The 18,892-nt window shown below is 37.8% G+C and overlaps 1 protein-coding gene across 1 annotated transcript in view; it reads right to left on the bottom strand.

The window, feature by feature from the left end:
* DOCK4 (dedicator of cytokinesis 4) overlaps positions 1-18,892 on the bottom strand; it is a 152,198-nt gene that overhangs the window by 54,280 nt on the left and 79,026 nt on the right. The window contains exons 24-29 of the mRNA XM_030469473.1: positions 15,317-15,444; positions 13,050-13,168; positions 11,980-12,007; positions 10,616-10,618; positions 9,104-9,202; positions 832-926 (exon numbers count right to left, since the gene is read on the bottom strand). Of these exons, the coding sequence (XP_030325333.1) occupies positions 832-926; positions 9,104-9,202; positions 10,616-10,618; positions 11,980-12,007; positions 13,050-13,168; positions 15,317-15,444 (472 nt within the window). The remainder of the gene's footprint in view (positions 1-831; positions 927-9,103; positions 9,203-10,615; positions 10,619-11,979; positions 12,008-13,049; positions 13,169-15,316; positions 15,445-18,892) is intronic.

Genomic DNA, 18,892 nt, shown 5'->3' with positions numbered 1-18,892 from the left:
TAACAGACTAAAAACCAATTTCCATCAGGCATCACAGTATGTAGTATGTACCATAGAAGTTTAGGTTAATTCTAAATTCAGGATTCATAGGTCTGCCCAACACAACACCCCTCCTCTGCTGACACTGATGTTTGTATAATTGTGTTGACTGTGCAGCTGGCATATCTGATCTAAAAGCTACCCCTACAAAAAAGGATAACTGGTGACATACGTGAAACAAAATTCATCAGTTTCAGACCTGTTGCAATGACTACTCAGAAAGGCTAGGAACCTGTTTCTCTAAAAATAAGAGAAAGAATAGCTCAGAGGCAAGCTACATCTCAGAGTATCCCTAAGCAATACTTAGAGTCCTGTGTTAGTGCTGCCTGTGCTGTACCTCATTTTGTGATTTGCGATTTTTAATTTGGGATTTTTCTGACAAGCACTAAATTAGCAAACATGCAAAAATGTCACGAAGGATATTACATCAGATAATTTCTTCTTGAAAGCAAACAGATCTTTATCAACTTCACATTTTGACTGAAGTCCTTATGAGACTTGTCATTTGCTACTTGGAAAACAAAGCAATTGATGCTTAGCATCTTCATTCTGTAAAAGTGTTTCTGAGTTTTCAGTTATATGTTCTTACTGAAATTCAGACGAGGAAGAGGTACAGATTTTATTATGAATTTGTCATGTAAGTCCAGAGATTTTAAACTAAAAATGAAAAACTGCAACCAGCATTATAAACAATATTTTGATTTTTATTACATATATCAGATAACTTCACTTATTTATACCATGGTCTTTGCATGCTACCCATATTGTTAATTAACACTGAAAATGCCTTACTTGTTTGCAACCAAACGCATCACTGTCCAGTCTTTTGGAAACATCTCTGGTCGTATTAGTATCCGAAATACAGTGAAAATCTGCAGCAGGAAATCCTTTGGAAGAAAAAAGAAGCAGTCATATGTCTTCGCTGCCTTAAAAATATTTCAATGTGAGACACAAAATCATTATAGAAACAGAAATGAATTTATTTTCAAGACAGATACACCTCTGAATATATTTTCTTTTTTTTTTTTATTATTCCCCAAGAAAGCTACAAGTAGTGATTTAATTCCTTTTTCTTAAAAGGAGAATAACTTATTGAATTGCCATTAACAACAATGCATAAGAGAAATGTCAAAGTTGCATTTGGTTTCCACCAAAACCCTTCCACAAATGTGATCCCAAGAACAATTTGCAAATCAAAAAAGCACTTTACAGACACTACAGAGTTCTGAATATGCCCTTAATCATGCCAGGTTTTCATCACTTTCAAGATTTATTCTAAAAAGTGGCATTGTTTGATGGGAAAGCAAGAGCTTAAGGACAATTTTAACATTGTGTTTGAAAAGACCAGTGAATTCAATAGTGATGCCCAGGCCCTTGAACTGTTACTACAGCTGGCTGCCCGTTTGCAGGTCACCAAACTATTCTGCCTCATTTGCTGAATCCATAAGAATAGTGAACACGTGAGCTACTTTGAATGCAGAAAGCACTGCTGAAGAGCTTTTAGCATTATCATCTCCTATGTAATTTAACTCACTAATAAAAAACTGAATAAAACTATTCCTTTCAGCACATATTTTTTCAGATTTTCTTTTCACAAATAAAACTACCAGCAAAGATGGTATTTCTAATGGCCCATCTTGACTGTGCACAGTACTGCCTAGAGGTTTTTTCAGTAAGCAAAATGGAGCTGTTGACATCGTGAGGAGCACAAGGCAAGTGATATAACATGCCTAACAGAATCAGTGTGGTACCTGACCTTGAAAAGTTTTGTATTGATTCTGCCCACACCACTCGTAGACAGCCTGTTGGGAAACTGTCTGGAAGAAAACAGACGTGAGCAATCCTGACTATTTAGCTTTAGCTAGAGTAAGCTAAGGGCCTTGAGGCCCAGTTGCAAGGTTACTGAATGATGAGCTATGGGAAAAAGATAAGGGAGCTGGCAGCAGAAAAGAGTAACATCAGGATAATGATGTAGCCAGCAGAAGTTCTGTGAGAACAGGATTTGTGGCCAATATATAGCCACCTGCAAGATATAAACAAGGGCTCTATATAAAGCGAGTGTAAATTGTTAATAAACTACTTCACTTTAACCATATTGGTGACTACGTGTTGTCCTTAAGCCTCCACAGATTTTCTACAACAGCCCAAAACACCAAACTGAACACCAAAATATATTCTCAAGTACTTTTACCAAGGTGTAGATGACAGGAATTGCACAACAGATGTCTTTCATTAGAGAATCACTGTAAAGGAGGATGAATGCAGGCAGCTGAGATCCCTGCACCCACTCACCAGAGAAAATTACATAAAAGAGACAACCTGTTTTCTAAGCAGAAGACAAAAAATTATCTGTATTAAAGAGTATAAACGACACTTACTGCAGACAACATAGTGTTTGAGTGGAGTTACAGATAAACAAGTAGCTCTACAAGCAACACATTTATTCCAAACTGCTTTGCCCCTCTAGTTAAAGTTCAATGCTTCTGCTTGCTCCTTTTTCCCTTTAGGGGTTACCTCCCTTCCCTGTGCTGTAATCTCTGTAGCTCTGTGCCAACAATACAACAATGACTCAAACACTGCTCTATGTCACCTCACAACAACGCCCCAAATTCTCCCATATCCCATTTTTATCCTATCTCTTATCCAGACACAATACACAACGCTGCTGTTAGGGAGCTAACTAACTGGCTGCTGAACTACAGAGACTAAGCAAAGGATTTTAACACTTTTCCGGCAGTCTAAGTGAAATAATATTAGTCTGGTTGAGTACTGATATCATTAATGTCTCATATTCCTTCTATCTTAAGAGATAGCAAGGGAATAATTTGTCCTTTTACACAGTCTAAACATTTCTTAATACTCCTTGCTAGACTACATAAGGTCTAGTGCTATTTTACACCACTTAAATAATATCACAATATTACAGTACAGTTGCTCTAGCAGCAATATTTGCTTGATGAAATGAATGTCATTATGGGAGAAGCATGGCCTTCTGAAAGACTGAAACCTATCTATTAATTTAATCAAAATCTACTTTGGAATTTCTTTCGCATTTCCCTATATGCATGCAAAATCCTCTATAAAGCAGGTCAGACTCTCTTTACTGCATCTCTCTTGGAGCAGCTATATTAAAATTTTAGTTTGGGTCAACAGTCAGCTTTGAAGCTAATTGCTTGATCACCCCTAGCTTTTGTTTGCACTGCAGTTTTATCATGCTAGTTGTTACCAAGTCTTTGTAGAGCATGCTAGAGCTTTTTTTCAGGGTGCCAAGGTGTCCGTAAGAAAGAGAATGGTTTGACAGTGAGTGATCTCATTCATTCTGTGGACATTTCCTTTCCCAGATCTTCTTTCCTCACTACAACAGAAGCCACTCAAGTATGTTTTAGACCTATCCCTCTTGCCCCAGCACTCATGCCCATGGATAAAAAACAGGCTTTCTGGCAGGTGCTTATCTGTTTGCTTTGTCTGCTTTTAATTTACAAATTAAAAAACTCACACATATCAACCAAACTCACCTTGCTGTGCTCAGAGCTTCACTGTGCTAACATATACAGGTTTACTCATTCACTTTCCCAATTCTCCTATTTATAACTTCCACTGCTACCTCTTGTCAGAAACTAGATCTGAGCTTTTTCAGAGCAGCAAATACCCACCTACAAGGGTGCCTCTGTTCTATAAATGGTTATATTTACTAGAATAAGATGGCATTTTGTGCTAAGCAAAAGGAGGATATCTTTAAAATCATATTAAAAGATAAAAGGAAGCATTCAAAACTACTGCCTCATTGAAGTCAATGTTTCAAAAAAGTGAGTGAAATGTTGTTCCTGGGGCTACTACGCAGCCATGAATCCCTTGTCATTTCTTTCTTACTTTATTTGCATGTTTTTAAATATAAAAATATAAAATGCTTTTTCAATCTTCTGCTTTTTGTGGAAAAAAGCTGACTCTCTTAAAAAGCGGACTAAAGTAAAAATAGTCTCCATGTCATTTACCTCAACTAAATACATTTACAAAACAGAGGGAATATTTCTATAAACAAGCACTTGTTTAAAGCATCACTCAGTTGCATGTGATATAAAAATGTGTAGATGTCATTCATGAGAAGTCTCCCTTTTGCTATACTGTGATTAACTGTGATTAACTGTGATTTTGCTATACTGTGCATCCAAGGGTGCTGAGGGAACTGGTGGAGGTCATTGCTAGGCCACTCTCCATCATCTTCAGTAAGTCATGGGTAACAGGAGAGGTGCCTGAGGACTGGAGAATAGCAAATGTCACTCCAGTCTACAAAAAGGGCAAAAAGGAGGACCCGGGTAACTATAGACCGGTCAGCCTCACCTCCATCCCTGGAAAGGTGATGGAACAACTTGTTCTTGTCGCTATCTCCAGGCATATCAAGGACATGGGGGTCATCAAGAGCAGTCAGCATGGTTTTATCAAGGGTAAATCATGTTTGACTAACCTCATAGCCTTCTATGAGGAAATTACTAGGTGGATAGATGATGGAAGAGCGGTAGATGTGGTTTATCTTGATTTCAGTAAAGCATTTGACACCGTCTCTCACAGCATCCTTGTAGATAAGTTGACCAAGTGTGGGTTTGGTGATCAGGTAGTGAGGTGGATCAGGAACTGGTTGAAAGGAAGGAGTCAGAGAGTTGTAGTCAATGGGGCAGAATCTGGTTGGAGGTGTGTGACTAGTGGAGTCCCTCAGGGGTCGGTACTGGGACCAGTGTTGTTCAATATCTTCATCAACGACTTGGATGAGGGTATAGAGTGTACCCTCAGCAAGTTTGCTGATGACACTAAGCTGGGAGGAGTGGCTGACACACCGGAAGGCCGTGCGGCCATTCAGAGAGACTTAGACAGGCTAGAGAGTTGGGCAGAGAGAAACATGATGAAGTTCAACAAGGGGAAGTGTAGAGTTTTGCATTTGGGGAAGAACAACACGATGTCCCAGTATAGGTTGGGGGCTGACCTGCTGGAGAGCAGTGTAGGTGAAAGAGACCTGGGGGTCCTGGTAGACAAGAGGATGACCATGAGCCAGCAATGTGCCCTTGTGGCCAAGAAGGCCAATGGCATCCTGGGGTGCATTAGGAAGGGTGTGGTTAGTAGGTCAAGAGAGGTTCTCCTCCCCCTCTATTCTGCATTGGTGAGGCCACACCTGGAGTATTGTGTCCAGTTCTGGGCCCCTCAGTTCAAGAAGGACAGGGAAGTGCTTGAAAGAGTCCAGCGCAGAGCTACGAAGATGATTAAGGGAGTGGAACATCTCCCTTATGAGGAAAGGCTGAGGGAGCTGGGTCTCTTTAGTTTGGAGAAAAGGAGACTGAGGGGTGAACTCATCAATGTTTTCAAATATGTAAGGAGCGAGTGTCAGGGAGATGGAGTTAGGCTTTTCTCAGTGATTACCAGTGATAGGACAAGGGGTAATGGGTGTAAATTGGAGCATAGGAGGTTCAAGTTGAATATTCGAAAAAATTTTTTTACTGTAAGGGTGACAGAGCCCTGGAACAGGCTGCCCAGGGAGGTTGTGGAGTCTCCTTCACTGGAGACATTCAAAACCCGCTTGGACACGTTCCTGCGCGATGTACTCTAGGTGGCCCTGCTCTGGCAGGGGGGGTTGGACTAGATGATCTTTCGAGGTCCCTTCCAACCCCTAGGATTCTATGATTCTATGATTAACAATCTGGAAATGTAATTAAAAAAAAAGGAAAGAAAAAAAAGAAGGAAAAAAAAGAACTGCAAGTATATTTTGATAGAATGAAAGGCAATCTTTCTTCCCTTTGCATGAGTGAATTTTTGTTTGGAGAAGTGGTTTGGTGGGGGTATTCTTTACTACCATCACAAATGCTCTGTAAACCTGCATTCATGAAGAAACTTAACATAGTAACCTTAAGAATTAGTCCAGAAGAAAGAAAAAATACCTTGTGAGATCAGTGCCTAACTGTAGTGAAATGAGACAACCAGGTGCCACTAATTGCCAGGGAGTGAGCATGAGCTTGTGTCAAGCCCACCTGTGCCTAATTAGGGTGGGCCCCCACTGCGCATGAGCAGAACCAGGGGGCCAATAAAAGGTGAGGCCTAAGACACAGGTAGAGCTCAGTCCCGAGCTAGCCAGCAGAGAGGCCAGTTGCTCTTGGAGCAACAGCACTGATCCGGGCTAGTCTGAGGCAGTACAATCTCGAACTGTTAGTACCGAACAATTGTTGATGGAACAATTCGACCATAAGCCCTGGGCTAAGCGCAAGGACAGCTCTGCGTAAAGCAACTTTTGTAACCACAGGGACCAGTACGTTAGAACACTCAAAGGTTAAGGAGTAAGCAAGACGATTAGATTAAGGGAATCGGCACGATTGTAATGTCTACAAAGAAGCTCAAATGTGTGAAAGACAAGCTTTGTTAGTTAATTGTTGCTAAATGCTTTGTAACCAATCAAGTTAAAACGTGTGTAACGAGATGTAGAAATCACCAATCAGCGATATGTATACGTGGCATTAGCTCTTAGATTAGTGTATAAATATTGCCTTCTGATTCAATAAAGTTGGACATTTGTTTGCATCAAACTGGGTCCCCGTCTCGTACTGCGACACTAGTCAACTCTGAGAGCCAGAGGCTTAGAGCATTGCTCGTGAGTCTCTGCTGGAACAGCTGGTTGGACCTTGAAGTGCCGTTCCCTAAGAGAGATTCGTCTTGCTACACCTAACAGTTCCATATAGTTATATTATAAGCAGATAAGATCATAAACAGTGACAGGCTAAGCAAAAGAACCCACAAAAGACAGCAATTCAAAGACCTGGATTACATGCAGGTTAAGCTTCCCCTCTGCTCTTGTTAGGACCTGCCTGGAGTACTGAGTCCAGTTCTGGAGCCCCAGTTACAAGAAGGACATGGACGTGCCCAGAGAAGGGCCACAAGGATGATCAGAGGGCTGGAGCACCTCTCCTATGCAGACAGACTGAGAGAGTTGGGGTTATGCAGTCAGGACAGGCGAAGGCTCCAAGGAGACCTTATAGTAGCCTTCCAGTATCTGAAGGGAGCTACAAGAAAGCTGGTGAGGGACTTCTTAGGATGCCAGGTAGTGATAGGTCTGGGGGGAATGGATTCAAACTAGAGGAGGTTAGATTTAGATTAGATGTTAGGAAGAAGTTCTTCACTGTGAGGGTGGTGAGACACTGGAATAGGTTGCCCAGAGAGGCGCTGGAAACCCCATCTCTTCAAAGTTTTTTTCGAAAGAAAAAAACTGGCCTTTTTCAAAGGCCAGGCTGGACAGGGCTCTGAGGAACCTGATCGAGCGGGAGGTGTCCCTGCCCATGGCAGGGGGGTTGGAACTAGATGGTCTTAAAGGTTCCTTCCAACCCTGAAAATTCTGTGATTCCAAGCCACTTGGAAACCCTGTATCCAATTTGTAACATGTAATGTGGCTTAGGGAAGACACAATCCACTTTGACATCACTGACCGGGGGCAAAAAGAGGACTAAAAAATATAGCAAAAAATATAGCAATCTGGCAGTCATCAACACTGAAGCTTAAAGTACATACTTACTATAAGTTAGTTATAACTAACTATAACATTAACTAACTATAACATTAACTAACTAACATTAACTATAGCTACTAGTTTATCCTCTCAAAATACCTCACATACACAAAAAAGGTATTATCACAGTTATTTCCACTTTCTGAATCTTCACTTACTCACACTGATGTCACTTCCCAAGAAACATATCCTAAACCAACATAAAATACCAAGGAACCTCTACACTTGGCAAAACAAAGACACTAAGGTACACGGCAAGATGGTTTCGGAAGTCTGTTACACACAGTCACTGCATGATTAACAGCAGTGTGACAGCCTCACACTCTGACTCCCATCTTCCCCTCTTGCTCTCAGTTCTATGTATTTCAGTGATATTTGGGATTTCTAAGGGAGTGGAAAAAAACCCAATATATTATTTAAGATTCAGAAGAGAAGAATGTGGCATTAATTATGATCAACCTACTGCCACTGAATCACTGGTGGAGCTGATGCTGATTTGATGAGGTCTGAATGGAAATAATATGCCCTGGACTTGAGTTCCTAAGACCGCTATTTTGCTAACTGATGGCACTGGCTACAGCTGCTTTCCACGTCTTTGTACAATAGTAGGGTATGTGTGTGGGGAGAATATAAATGTGTCAAATCAAACGCCATTCAAGCATTAATTCTAGAGATTTCATGTTCTAGAAGCAAGAAAGTATGAATAAACTCAACACTCTTATTTCATGCATACATCAAACAGAAATCAAGCTTGAAACTGCTGGGAAATATAGCAATCTAAAGCAAGGATTTTAGACCTGCTCAAAACTCAAAAAAAAAAAAAAAGGATAAATATTTTCAGCAAATACCTGTGTTGCATAACATATACTAAAATTGCCTTTCTAACTCCTGATTCAAGGTAGTGGTAACTTCTCAGCATAGTTTTTTATCTTTCAAGCTCAATATGACCATCTCACTACAAAGAAAAGGCACTTACAAATGGTATGCTCTCTTCAGGACAGCTCCAAACAGCTATCAGAAAATTGAGGAAATCTGGAAATGCACCATAACTGGACTTGTCTTTTCCCTACATTTATTAAATTAGTAACATCTAAAAACATACTATCACAGTAGGACATGATTACTTTCTTATCTAGGATGACCAGTTGAATAGGCATAAGTGATTACTCAAGATTTCTTTTGTGGATCAAATTTCATATTACATAATTTTTTTCAGGGTCTAGAAGATTCAAAATCTTAGGTTGTGCCTTTATGCATAGGAAAATTTTTTAAAAAAATAAATCTATCCTCTTTCTCCAAATAGGAATTCAAAATGCCATATTTTCATCACCCCAGATCTGTAAATGGAATTTTTAGAAGCTGTCCTGAAAGGACCCAAGCACCTACCCTCCTCTGTGATCGAACTGGGGACACAAACATTACAAGTCTGACAGGTTCTCCTGACAGTGGAGAAATATCTTAAAGGGAGCTGAATAAAAAAGAGAAATAAAAAAAACCCCAAACAAGTGGAAAGATAATTCTGTCACTTACCCTCAGATCTTCCTTTGTGCTGAAACTATCAAGAAGCTGCTGATAATGTCTATCAGTCATTTGACGCAAGAGTGACAACAAGCAGGAGACAAATTCCCCCTGTTCAAATAAGGCAAGATTAGAAATATTATAGATTATAATGTCTTCTGTACTTGAGATTAAACTCTTAAATTATAAACACTTAAAAATATTTAACAATCACATGGAAAATTAATCTACAGTTAGGCTTAGACTGTATGTTTTGTCGAAATACATTAATTTAGCTATGAACTTCCTTCCCATTACAAAAATTCTTTTTCCCCGAATGCAGTTTACTTGTACATATTTTTAAACAGATTAAACAGAATATTTAGACTGCAAAAATTACCACTTAGTCAACTGAAGTTTTGAAACAAATATAAACAAAAATATTTTGCAATAAGTCTGGGCAAAATTCTATTGTTTTCCTTTAGGGAAGAAATTAACAGCATAAGCTGGGAACATTTCAAAACATTTTTTTGTAACAAGAACAAGATTTGTCAAAAAGAAAACTCCTTCCTAGGACTGAACAAATTTAAAATATGTTCTAGTCATCAGTAGGGTAAGACCACTTCTTCCTGCAGTGTCAATTCCTGGATTCATTCTCCATCATGTCACAGACTCCAAGAAAGGGATAGTCCAGGGGGCAGATGGAGTTAAATAACAGGTTTGTTAAATGATGTGAAATCTACTGGAAGACCAGTCAGGTATGATACAGAACAGACAGGTATGATAGCAGTACTTAAAATGGTATCTTTCATTAGTTTTTCAAGACACATTTGGGGAAGATTTTTCCCTGCCTCTCACTGAAAACAGAAATTAAGATGAAAGGAGTAGTGTGTCTTCACAGGAATGGATGTTTTTTATTTTACATTAGAAGGCATGAGGTGGTGTGAGAGGTGACTGCTTTCACTGGCAACATGGTGATAAAATAATTTTCCTGCCCATAGTAAGATTCTACACTGAAATAATGAACACATATTAATTACCTCCTTGTAGAAACATGTTTTTTTACAGCAAACATAGCATTCTCAAAACAAAAGAATCTAAAAAACTAAAAAGTCTCTAAATCTTCATTCTCTGAATGCAACCATCAAGGTTCCAGCTGGTATCTTGTATTTGAAAATTTATTTCCAAACCTATTAGGTTCTCTTCAGAAAACAGACTTTTCTATCATTATTTTTTAATATATTCAGTTTCATTACATCTAGCCTCAATATGATTTTATCATCCCCTTTAATATAATGTAAATTCATCTAAATAGGCAGAATTTTTGGAGACTTTATTTCAGTTATAAAATCTGAGGCTATTTTGCTATATCCAGCATAGTAAATAAATAAGGGTTTAAGCTTACCTATTGCTAGTTTGAGAGACAAAATTCAAAGCTTTTGACTACATCCCTTCTTGCTTAAGCATTTTAAGCAGTCCTTCCTAATCACCTTCCTTCTATGTTCCCACACTTACTTCAAGTTATAGCAATGTATTAAAAATCACAGTCTATTATAGAAAGCTATACTATTATAGTTGACAGACAGATTAGCTATAAAAGGGTACCAGCTTTAGCTAATTGTTAACTGACTTCTATATTTGAGCTTTGATTCAAATGCAGGTAACTATACAGGCAGCTGGTTTTTAAAATAAGAGTGAACATTCAGCTGCATTTGTTGAACAGAACATAAAAATATAATGTTGTCAGATTTCTGCTAGAGCTAGCCACAGACTATATAGTAAGGGTACATATGAATCATGCCCAAAGGCAAACTCAACACACCTATTAACCCTGATGAAAAAGGTTCTAGCGTCACAGTCAAGCCAAGCAGCATAGCTGATTCACTTTGAATCCTGAAGTAATTTTTTTGTCTTATCTAAGGGGAACAGCAATTAAAATACACGGAGCTCACAATTCATTTGGGTTCTGCAATTTATATAAATTCTGAGGGACTAAGAACTTCCAAGACCTGAAATCAGTACAGGTTCATTTTAATTTGATTGCCTTCTGCTAACTCTTTATACTCAAAAGCATTTTCCTTAAGCAAATCTGACCATCTGAAAGTATCCTAAAGCAGAAGTTTCACTTTATTAAACTCAGAATTTGTTAGTGCAACATCTGTGACACTGAACCCTGAAGCCATGCTCAGGTTAAAGCATCACAACCATCTTGCAGCTTATCATCCAACAAGCTCATTGCAAACTGAAATGGTACAGAGGTACCACAACTCTCCAAGATTAAAGAAAGATGCAGCCATAGCAGTGCACAGCCTGATGCTGCCTGATTTTATGCAGCTTCTCTGTGCAGAAAAGCAGTGACATGTGGGCTCAGATGATCCCACTGAGGTGAGTTTGGGTCTAGTTCCAGAAGTAAAACTGTATCTGATGCAAAAGTATGATAGAACTTTATCCAGTGTGCTGCAATGATACATCTCACAAGAATATTTTATGATATGTGCAGCTTGAAATAATGGTAACATCCTGGAACAGACTCTACTGCTGTACTCACATTGAGTACTTTATCATACTTGTTCTACAAATAGTTTGAAGAATCTGGCTCTGTGTGTTGCCATAAGCCCATACTTCATGATGTTTCTACATAAATGTATATAATTGCCTTATGCTTTGCTGTGAGTCACTTCCACATTAAGTATTTGAAACACTTGTGGTGACAATGACATGGCTTTCCTGATGCATAAAAAGAAAATGTTGCAACTTGAAAGCACTTTAAGAGTCTAATTTTTTGAAGGCATGAAATTATTAGGCTGTCACAGTGTTTTATGAACACTTAATCTGCAAGCAACTGGGTATCAGAAGAAACCAATATGCTCAGAACTTTGATACACTAACAGTCTAATACTACAACCCACTACTTCAGCTGATATTTTCTTGCAATGTCTGGATATGCCACATATTTGTAATTTTGTAATTCAAAGAAAAAAAGCCATAAATACTTAGATGTGTAGTCCTGCTGAATCACAGTGATTTAAACATGGTGTTATCTTGTTACAGAGCTTGGTCAGCTCAGTAAAGCACTTCATATAATATTCACTCTCTGTGGGATTAAGTAAAACAAACAAACAAACAACCCAAACAACACATCTCTTCCACAGCCATTAAATGCTTTTTGAAATGTTTGATCTCAGAGGAAATTCTGGTCTGCGAAGCAACCATCTATTCATTAATGAAAACTGCTGCACTGTAAAAATTGGACAATTAATTAATTGAGCGTGTAATGAGATGGCAAATCACACAGCATAGTTTGTCCTCTGCACAAAATCTTGGCCCCTCATCTCATATTGGAGTCACATCCCTTGCTATATTAGAACTGATTTGCCCTTCAGAAGCAAACTGTGAACCTAGCTGAAAACAAAGCAAAGTAACATTTAGTGTCATCAAAGCTCATCATAGACTTTTCCTGTAAATGCCTGCATTTCTGCCTTCTAATTTACATGACTTGTTATACAGGTTGATCAAAGTAGCATTTCTTAATCTTCTAAGTACATCCTCTTTTCTCTGCTTCATGAGACAGAAATGAAACTCCAATTACTTAGCCCAGAAAACAAGAAAATGCTTTTCAATTAGTTAATTTGGATTTTTACAAGCTAGCATCACAGATTCAACAGGCATTTTTGTCAAAAAAGAAACACACTGAAATATGTTTTGACCTGAAACAATTTTAAAAGAAATTTTATCTCTTGGATTGTTTATATGTTTTTGCAGTCACAATTTATAAATAAGTGTAATGACAAAAATTTACTATTTCCAGTGAACAAGAATAAATTGCAAGAAAAGTTTCCTTTGTTCTCATTCTTTGTTTTATACACAAAATTTTCACAATGTGAATTACAATATAGAGACAATATTGTTACAAATCTAGCATTCCATTGACAACTGTGAACTATTTCATAATGAAAAACTTACAGTCACATCTTGAAACTGGAGGCGCATAGCAGAGCCTGACGGCTGTGGTCGGCTGGTGATCTCCAGTATGGTCCTTAACAGAATATCTAGCAGGCTGTTTACAATCACATCTATTTCCTCCAGGACAGATTTTTCCTTAAAATGAATTAAACACTTAAGATTTTGAAAAAAAAAAAAGATGGTCACAGGCATATTAACTTTTATGTCATTTTAGAAACAAATGACAGCTTTATTGTACAAGTTCTGCTTGAGAAACAAGGACTATTCTCTAAGATACTGTTTAAAATTTTTGACTTTTTTTTTCCTAACAGTTTTCAGCTACGGTTTACTGAGGACAGTTAAGGGGTGACTTTGAATATGGAAACTTTCCTCAAATTAGCATAGCTCTATTTTTCAATTTATGCTTAGAAGAAAGCAGGAAGATGGGCAAGATTTTTATAGGTAACACCCATATATTTCCCGGGGAAATTGCCAAGAGAGGGCTAAATTCCAAAAAAAATTCTGTTTTCACACATTGAAACAATCACCAGAAACAAGCAGATGGTGCTCAACCTTCAAGACCTGCTTCAGCAGTAAGGATCAGCTACATTGCTTCCCATCAATTGAGTAGCACAAACAAATTAGTCATTTATGCAAGCCTACAACTGCTTCTATGCAGCATCAATACAAAGGAAACAAAGTGTTCAAAGAGACCATGAATATCTTAATTACATGCATGAAAACACTTGATGAAGCCAAGTTGTAGTTACTTTTCTTTTTAATTCAGATGGAAATACGTTTTCCCTGCTTCAACATTTTCTGTCTCCTCTGCAGCAGACAGGATCATCTTAATCTGAGTGATTTTCTCCACAATTTCAAATGACATTTCTTCACAAAACCACTTTGTAATTGAACGCATGCAACCAAACCAGAAGTCAGCTGACAAACAGATCATCCAACTTTGCTGACATCAAGATGTAGGAGTGTGGTTGGGTTTCTTTGCTGGGCTTTTTTTTGGTTGGGTTTTTTTTGTTGTTGTGGGGTTTGTTTTGGTGTTATTTGTGGTTTGTTTTTTTTTGCTTCCTACACACCCAATGTGATTTGAAAACGCATGTGATTTGAAACAACGCTCAAAACTCCTGTTTGGCACAAGATGAACCAATTTCTCTGTCACCTTGTCTAATATCAAACAACTGTTAACTTTGCTACTTATGAAGAGAGGCAATATAATGTGCATTTAGGTACTGAATCAACTGTGATGTCTCATGCCCAAACTTCGATTAGAATGCCCGACAACCTCCATTTTCCAAGTTACCTGTGTGCAAATTCACTTGTTCCCTAAACCTCTACATTATTTTGATTACCATGGAAGGAATGAAGTTCTGAACTGATCCACAAAAACCATATCAAAGTCACAAGTTAATACTCTCAGTGACTCAAAGACTACTAAAAATAGTAGCTCCATCTCCCAAACGCTGGAAAGTTTTACATAGACATTCACTTTTTACTCTGTACATCTCTGGCTTGATGACTCCAAATCAAAGATCTCCTGAAATTAAGACCAAACATGAATATCTGTCTCCTAGTCCAAAGCTACAGTTATCTTGTGATGAGGCATCATACCAATCCAGCAGCAGCTGCAATGAAAATGTTCCACTGATGGAGTTGCAAGCTGTATCCCTATCAAACAACAGATGGAGCAGCTTCAATTGCTGACAGTGGTATGAAATGATGACACAGGTAAGAGTTCTTAAGCATTACAGTGTAATGTATGCTGTCCTTCATATGTATGTACTGCCCTAACTGCAGGCAATGTTTGATTTTAATTGTTTTATATCCCTTTGTCTGTCAGAACATATCATCATCTTATTTGCAATATACCTACCTAAGCAAGGTCTCATACGCAGCATTCACAGATGAATTCACAAACATAAACATCAGAAATTGGCCACAACTAAAAACCAACTACACCTAACCTTGCAATACTCATATCAATCTATTCACTTATACTACCCTTGAGTTCCCTATGATTAAACAGCCCACAACAGAAAAAGCCTCTGAAAGAAAATGGACATTTCTTTCTGTCCAACACAATATTCAAAAAGCATCAAGGCTCAGAACACCATCATGTGATATAATTAAAATATTCTTGCAAGGGAAGAAAAGGCTCATGAGAAATGTTTTTGCAGAATCATTTCCCAGAGAACTCTTTAAACTGGTCTTGGTCAAAATCCAATCTGTGTCATTAAATGTCACATATAAAGAAGTTCAACACCTTGTGGATGTCACACAGTGTTTACTTACTGAGCTGTTCTTCTTGATGAGGCAAAATATGTTGCTAAGGATACGTGCACACATTATAAGGTCCTTCTGTTCTTGTAAGTGCATGTGGAGATGATGTAAAACTACTGGAAGAAGAATGTATCGAGAATCTGGAAAAAAAAAATTATGACTAGGAGCTTCTCAGAGAGTCATTTAACTTTAATGCAGATATAAAATGTGTCTTCAGTCTAAAACAGTATTTCTGATGAGCAGAAGCTTTTACTTGCTGTAAGCAATATATTTGATAAGCAGGTTTTACTTCATAATTACCATAACCTAAAGTAAATATCTGAAGAATAAGCAATATGCTGAAAGTCATCATGTCATCATGGATGAAGAAAAAAGCCACCGTATGGAACCCACTATATGCAACAGAAAATTCCAAGTATTTATTGAATTTTCAAGCTAAAAAAACTTAGCCAAATAGTACTTGTATTCATGATAACCTAAAATTATGCTCTAGTATTCCCTTTACAAGTCATTATCACAACAGAATTTGTCTTAAACTGATGTTATTTTATGAATGAGTTCTACTTTACAAACAAGAAGCACTTTGAGATTTCTTTCAGGATTTTCACTTTTGCAGATTCCTTACTCCTATGAGCATGTACAAGCAGGAGCATGTGTATGAGCAACTTGGACTACTGCTGTCTAAATAAAATGATTTGCCTTTCCTCTGTTTCGTTTTCTAAGCAGCTCTTTGGTGCTACTTTCTGTCCTGAATTCTCTCAAAATTATAGAAGCACTTCACTAACCTGCTACTCTTTCTTGCTTCTCTGTCATAATTATAAGACAATATTAAATAGGAAGAGCCCTAAAATTTATGAGTAGTATAATGCATTAAACACTTATTTACAATTTGATAACTGGAATAGGTGTTACCTGTTTTAATTTTGTTGTTGTATTAGAACTTTTCCATAATTGAGAAATTATGTTCTCATAGAAATGTACTTGAATCATTTCCTCTATTAAAATTTTAATGACTATTAAATACTTCATTATATAAATATATTCACCTGCTCAATTCCTTTGTTAATTAATGAAATTATTTCCTAAAACTTGAGTTTACCCAGCTGGAAAATTATTCCTTTAATATAATTTTGCAAACCAAGAACTATTTGTGGATTAGTCTTTCTATAAACACTTTTTAATCCTTCCAATATTTCCTTTATTTTTTCCTGGAGGGAGAAAAAAGATTTATTCTGAGATTTTATTTGTTGAATACTTCTTTCAGTTACTCATATACAGCACTAATTTTGTTTTTCTCTATTATTTCCTTGTTTTCTTGTCTGTGTAACACAGGACAAATTATATGGACAAGTTGATTTGAACACAATATTTACTTTACTCTTGGTTTCAAAAAAAAGACTGCCTGCTCTTTTTGAATGGAAGACTGATGCTTCTTATTTATTCAGGTGTTCCTCTATATCTTTCTATTGATGAAAAATGTAAACAAAGAATTAGGCAAAAGTCCATCAATTATCTAAAACCAGTGGTACTGAAACCCCAAACTGGGAAGCAAACAGCCTCTATCCAGTCACTGCTTACTTCCCTGCAAGTGACTCAGAAGGTTTCCATTGGGACTGCCTAAGAGTTTGCATCTGCATGTAGCATTGTAGCTGGGCAGAAGCACCTCAGCCAAACCAACAAGGCCATTTCTTTTTGTCTACCTAGAAAACAGAAGCTCACCAAAGTTTTGCCCCGGAGAGTCTGAGATGTCAATTATGCACAGCTGCCCCTGACCCATCCTCTGTGAGATCTTTAGGATCAAAAGGAAAGTAGGCAGGAAAGTAACTAAGGTGCAAACCTGTTAGGAAACTGCCAGTTTCTGATCCCCACTGCTAAACTGGCTTATTGGTTACCAATAGATGAAAAAAACAGCTAATGCCTTCAGATGAAGCAAAAAAGCAAGACTCTTCATTCCTATAAAGCTACTCACACCTTCTCATTCCTCTTCATCCTATAACCTAGAGGTTATAGGGGATAACTTCTTGTTCCTGATTGCCAGTAGGTCTCACACATATTGAATAACTTGTCTATCTGGTAACTCATGTTCAAGAGAAGAGATGAAGAATTCACTGTGCAAGCCAGCCTGTAGCTGTGGTTGGGATACTCCTAGCAGGCAGGTGATAGCAAGCTGAATCCAGGCTGACAGAGCACTGCCCTTGGTCTTCCATTCCCAGGCAAATGTTGAAACCTTTACTCAGCTCCAAAATATTACAGACCAGTTACAGCAGCTCTTTCATATATGGTGCAAGCCTTATCCTTTGGGCCATAGGTCCTCTGCAGACAGTAGGTCCCTTCTTGCAGCTACAACTCAAATACCTCATGCTAGAAGGTGAGGAGAAAACATAAGCAGCCCTGTGCTAAGGTGTTTCTTCTTGGTCAACTAGAGAGCTTCCTGATAAGCACACAGGAATTGGGTCCTTTTCTGAGGTGCCCACGACCTTGTGCACTGTTTACATGTGAACTCAGCATTATGAACTCCATTTTGAAGATGAGAGAATCTATATACAGCAACACTTGACTTGTAAATAACACTTACATATGATAATGGCCTGAAACATCTCAGTCAAAACTGAGCTTCCCCATTCAAAGGTTTCAAGTACCCCATTTTTTGCAAAAGCTCCATAACATGATCAGAAACTTTGTTTTACCAAGACCAGGTCCTAATTTGTCTTCTGTGCAGGAAGTCAAATTAGCTGATTGTTTAAAATGCTATTACTTTCCCTTTACAAATATTATACAGAAAAAAGGGGAAAAATCATGACACAGAACTTTTCGAGTACATGCTTGGCATAACTTGAAAGACTGCTCTGGGTAGTCCTTGTGACTATCCTATGAAAGCCACATTAAACTGTAAATATTTAACCCACACCACAACATTGCCCCTTGTTTTTCAGTTACTGGTAAAGCACCTGAAAAGATATACAAATATTTCTTTATACTAGTGTATTTTAAAGGTTAATTTCAGAAAGATGATACTAATTTCAACTATTATCTGAACGGATCATCCTATACAAGTGCTTTTGCACAGAGGTTCAAATTCTCATATTTTGGGAATACACAAAGCTTCTTGCCATGTAAAAACATTCTCCATGTGGTAAAGGGCTGCACCAGAGATTATTACTGGGCTAAGATACAGGCCTTCCCAATATGGGATTTTCTGGTTTTAAGATTTTACTTACTAATGCAGCTTCTCTTCTGGTAACTGACTTGTTTGATTGATGTGGATTTGAAGAAAACTCATCCCCTTTAGCGAAAGAAACCTAGACATTCCACTTGCACGTTTTCACAGCTACTGAATTTGCAAGCTCAAATTAGTGCCCTTAGAGTAAAAATATTATTGGTGTTCTGCCAATTTTTATTTAACCATGTCAAGAAGTAAATGGTTAAAGATGTGTTTCTCTGTTATTTACCTTAACACTTTCCAGCAAAACAGATTTAACTCATCCCCAAAGCTAACTACAATGATATTTAATACAAAACAGACAACAGCCCTGAGTGCTACACTACAGATATATCGAAAATGACAATGGCAGAAAATCTTCTGGATAC

The sequence above is a fragment of the Calypte anna genome, chromosome 1 (genome assembly GCF_003957555.1).
Source record: "Calypte anna isolate BGI_N300 chromosome 1, bCalAnn1_v1.p, whole genome shotgun sequence".
Taxonomy (NCBI): domain Eukaryota; kingdom Metazoa; phylum Chordata; class Aves; order Apodiformes; family Trochilidae; genus Calypte; species Calypte anna.
This window is presented reverse-complemented; position numbering and strand designations above follow the sequence as displayed.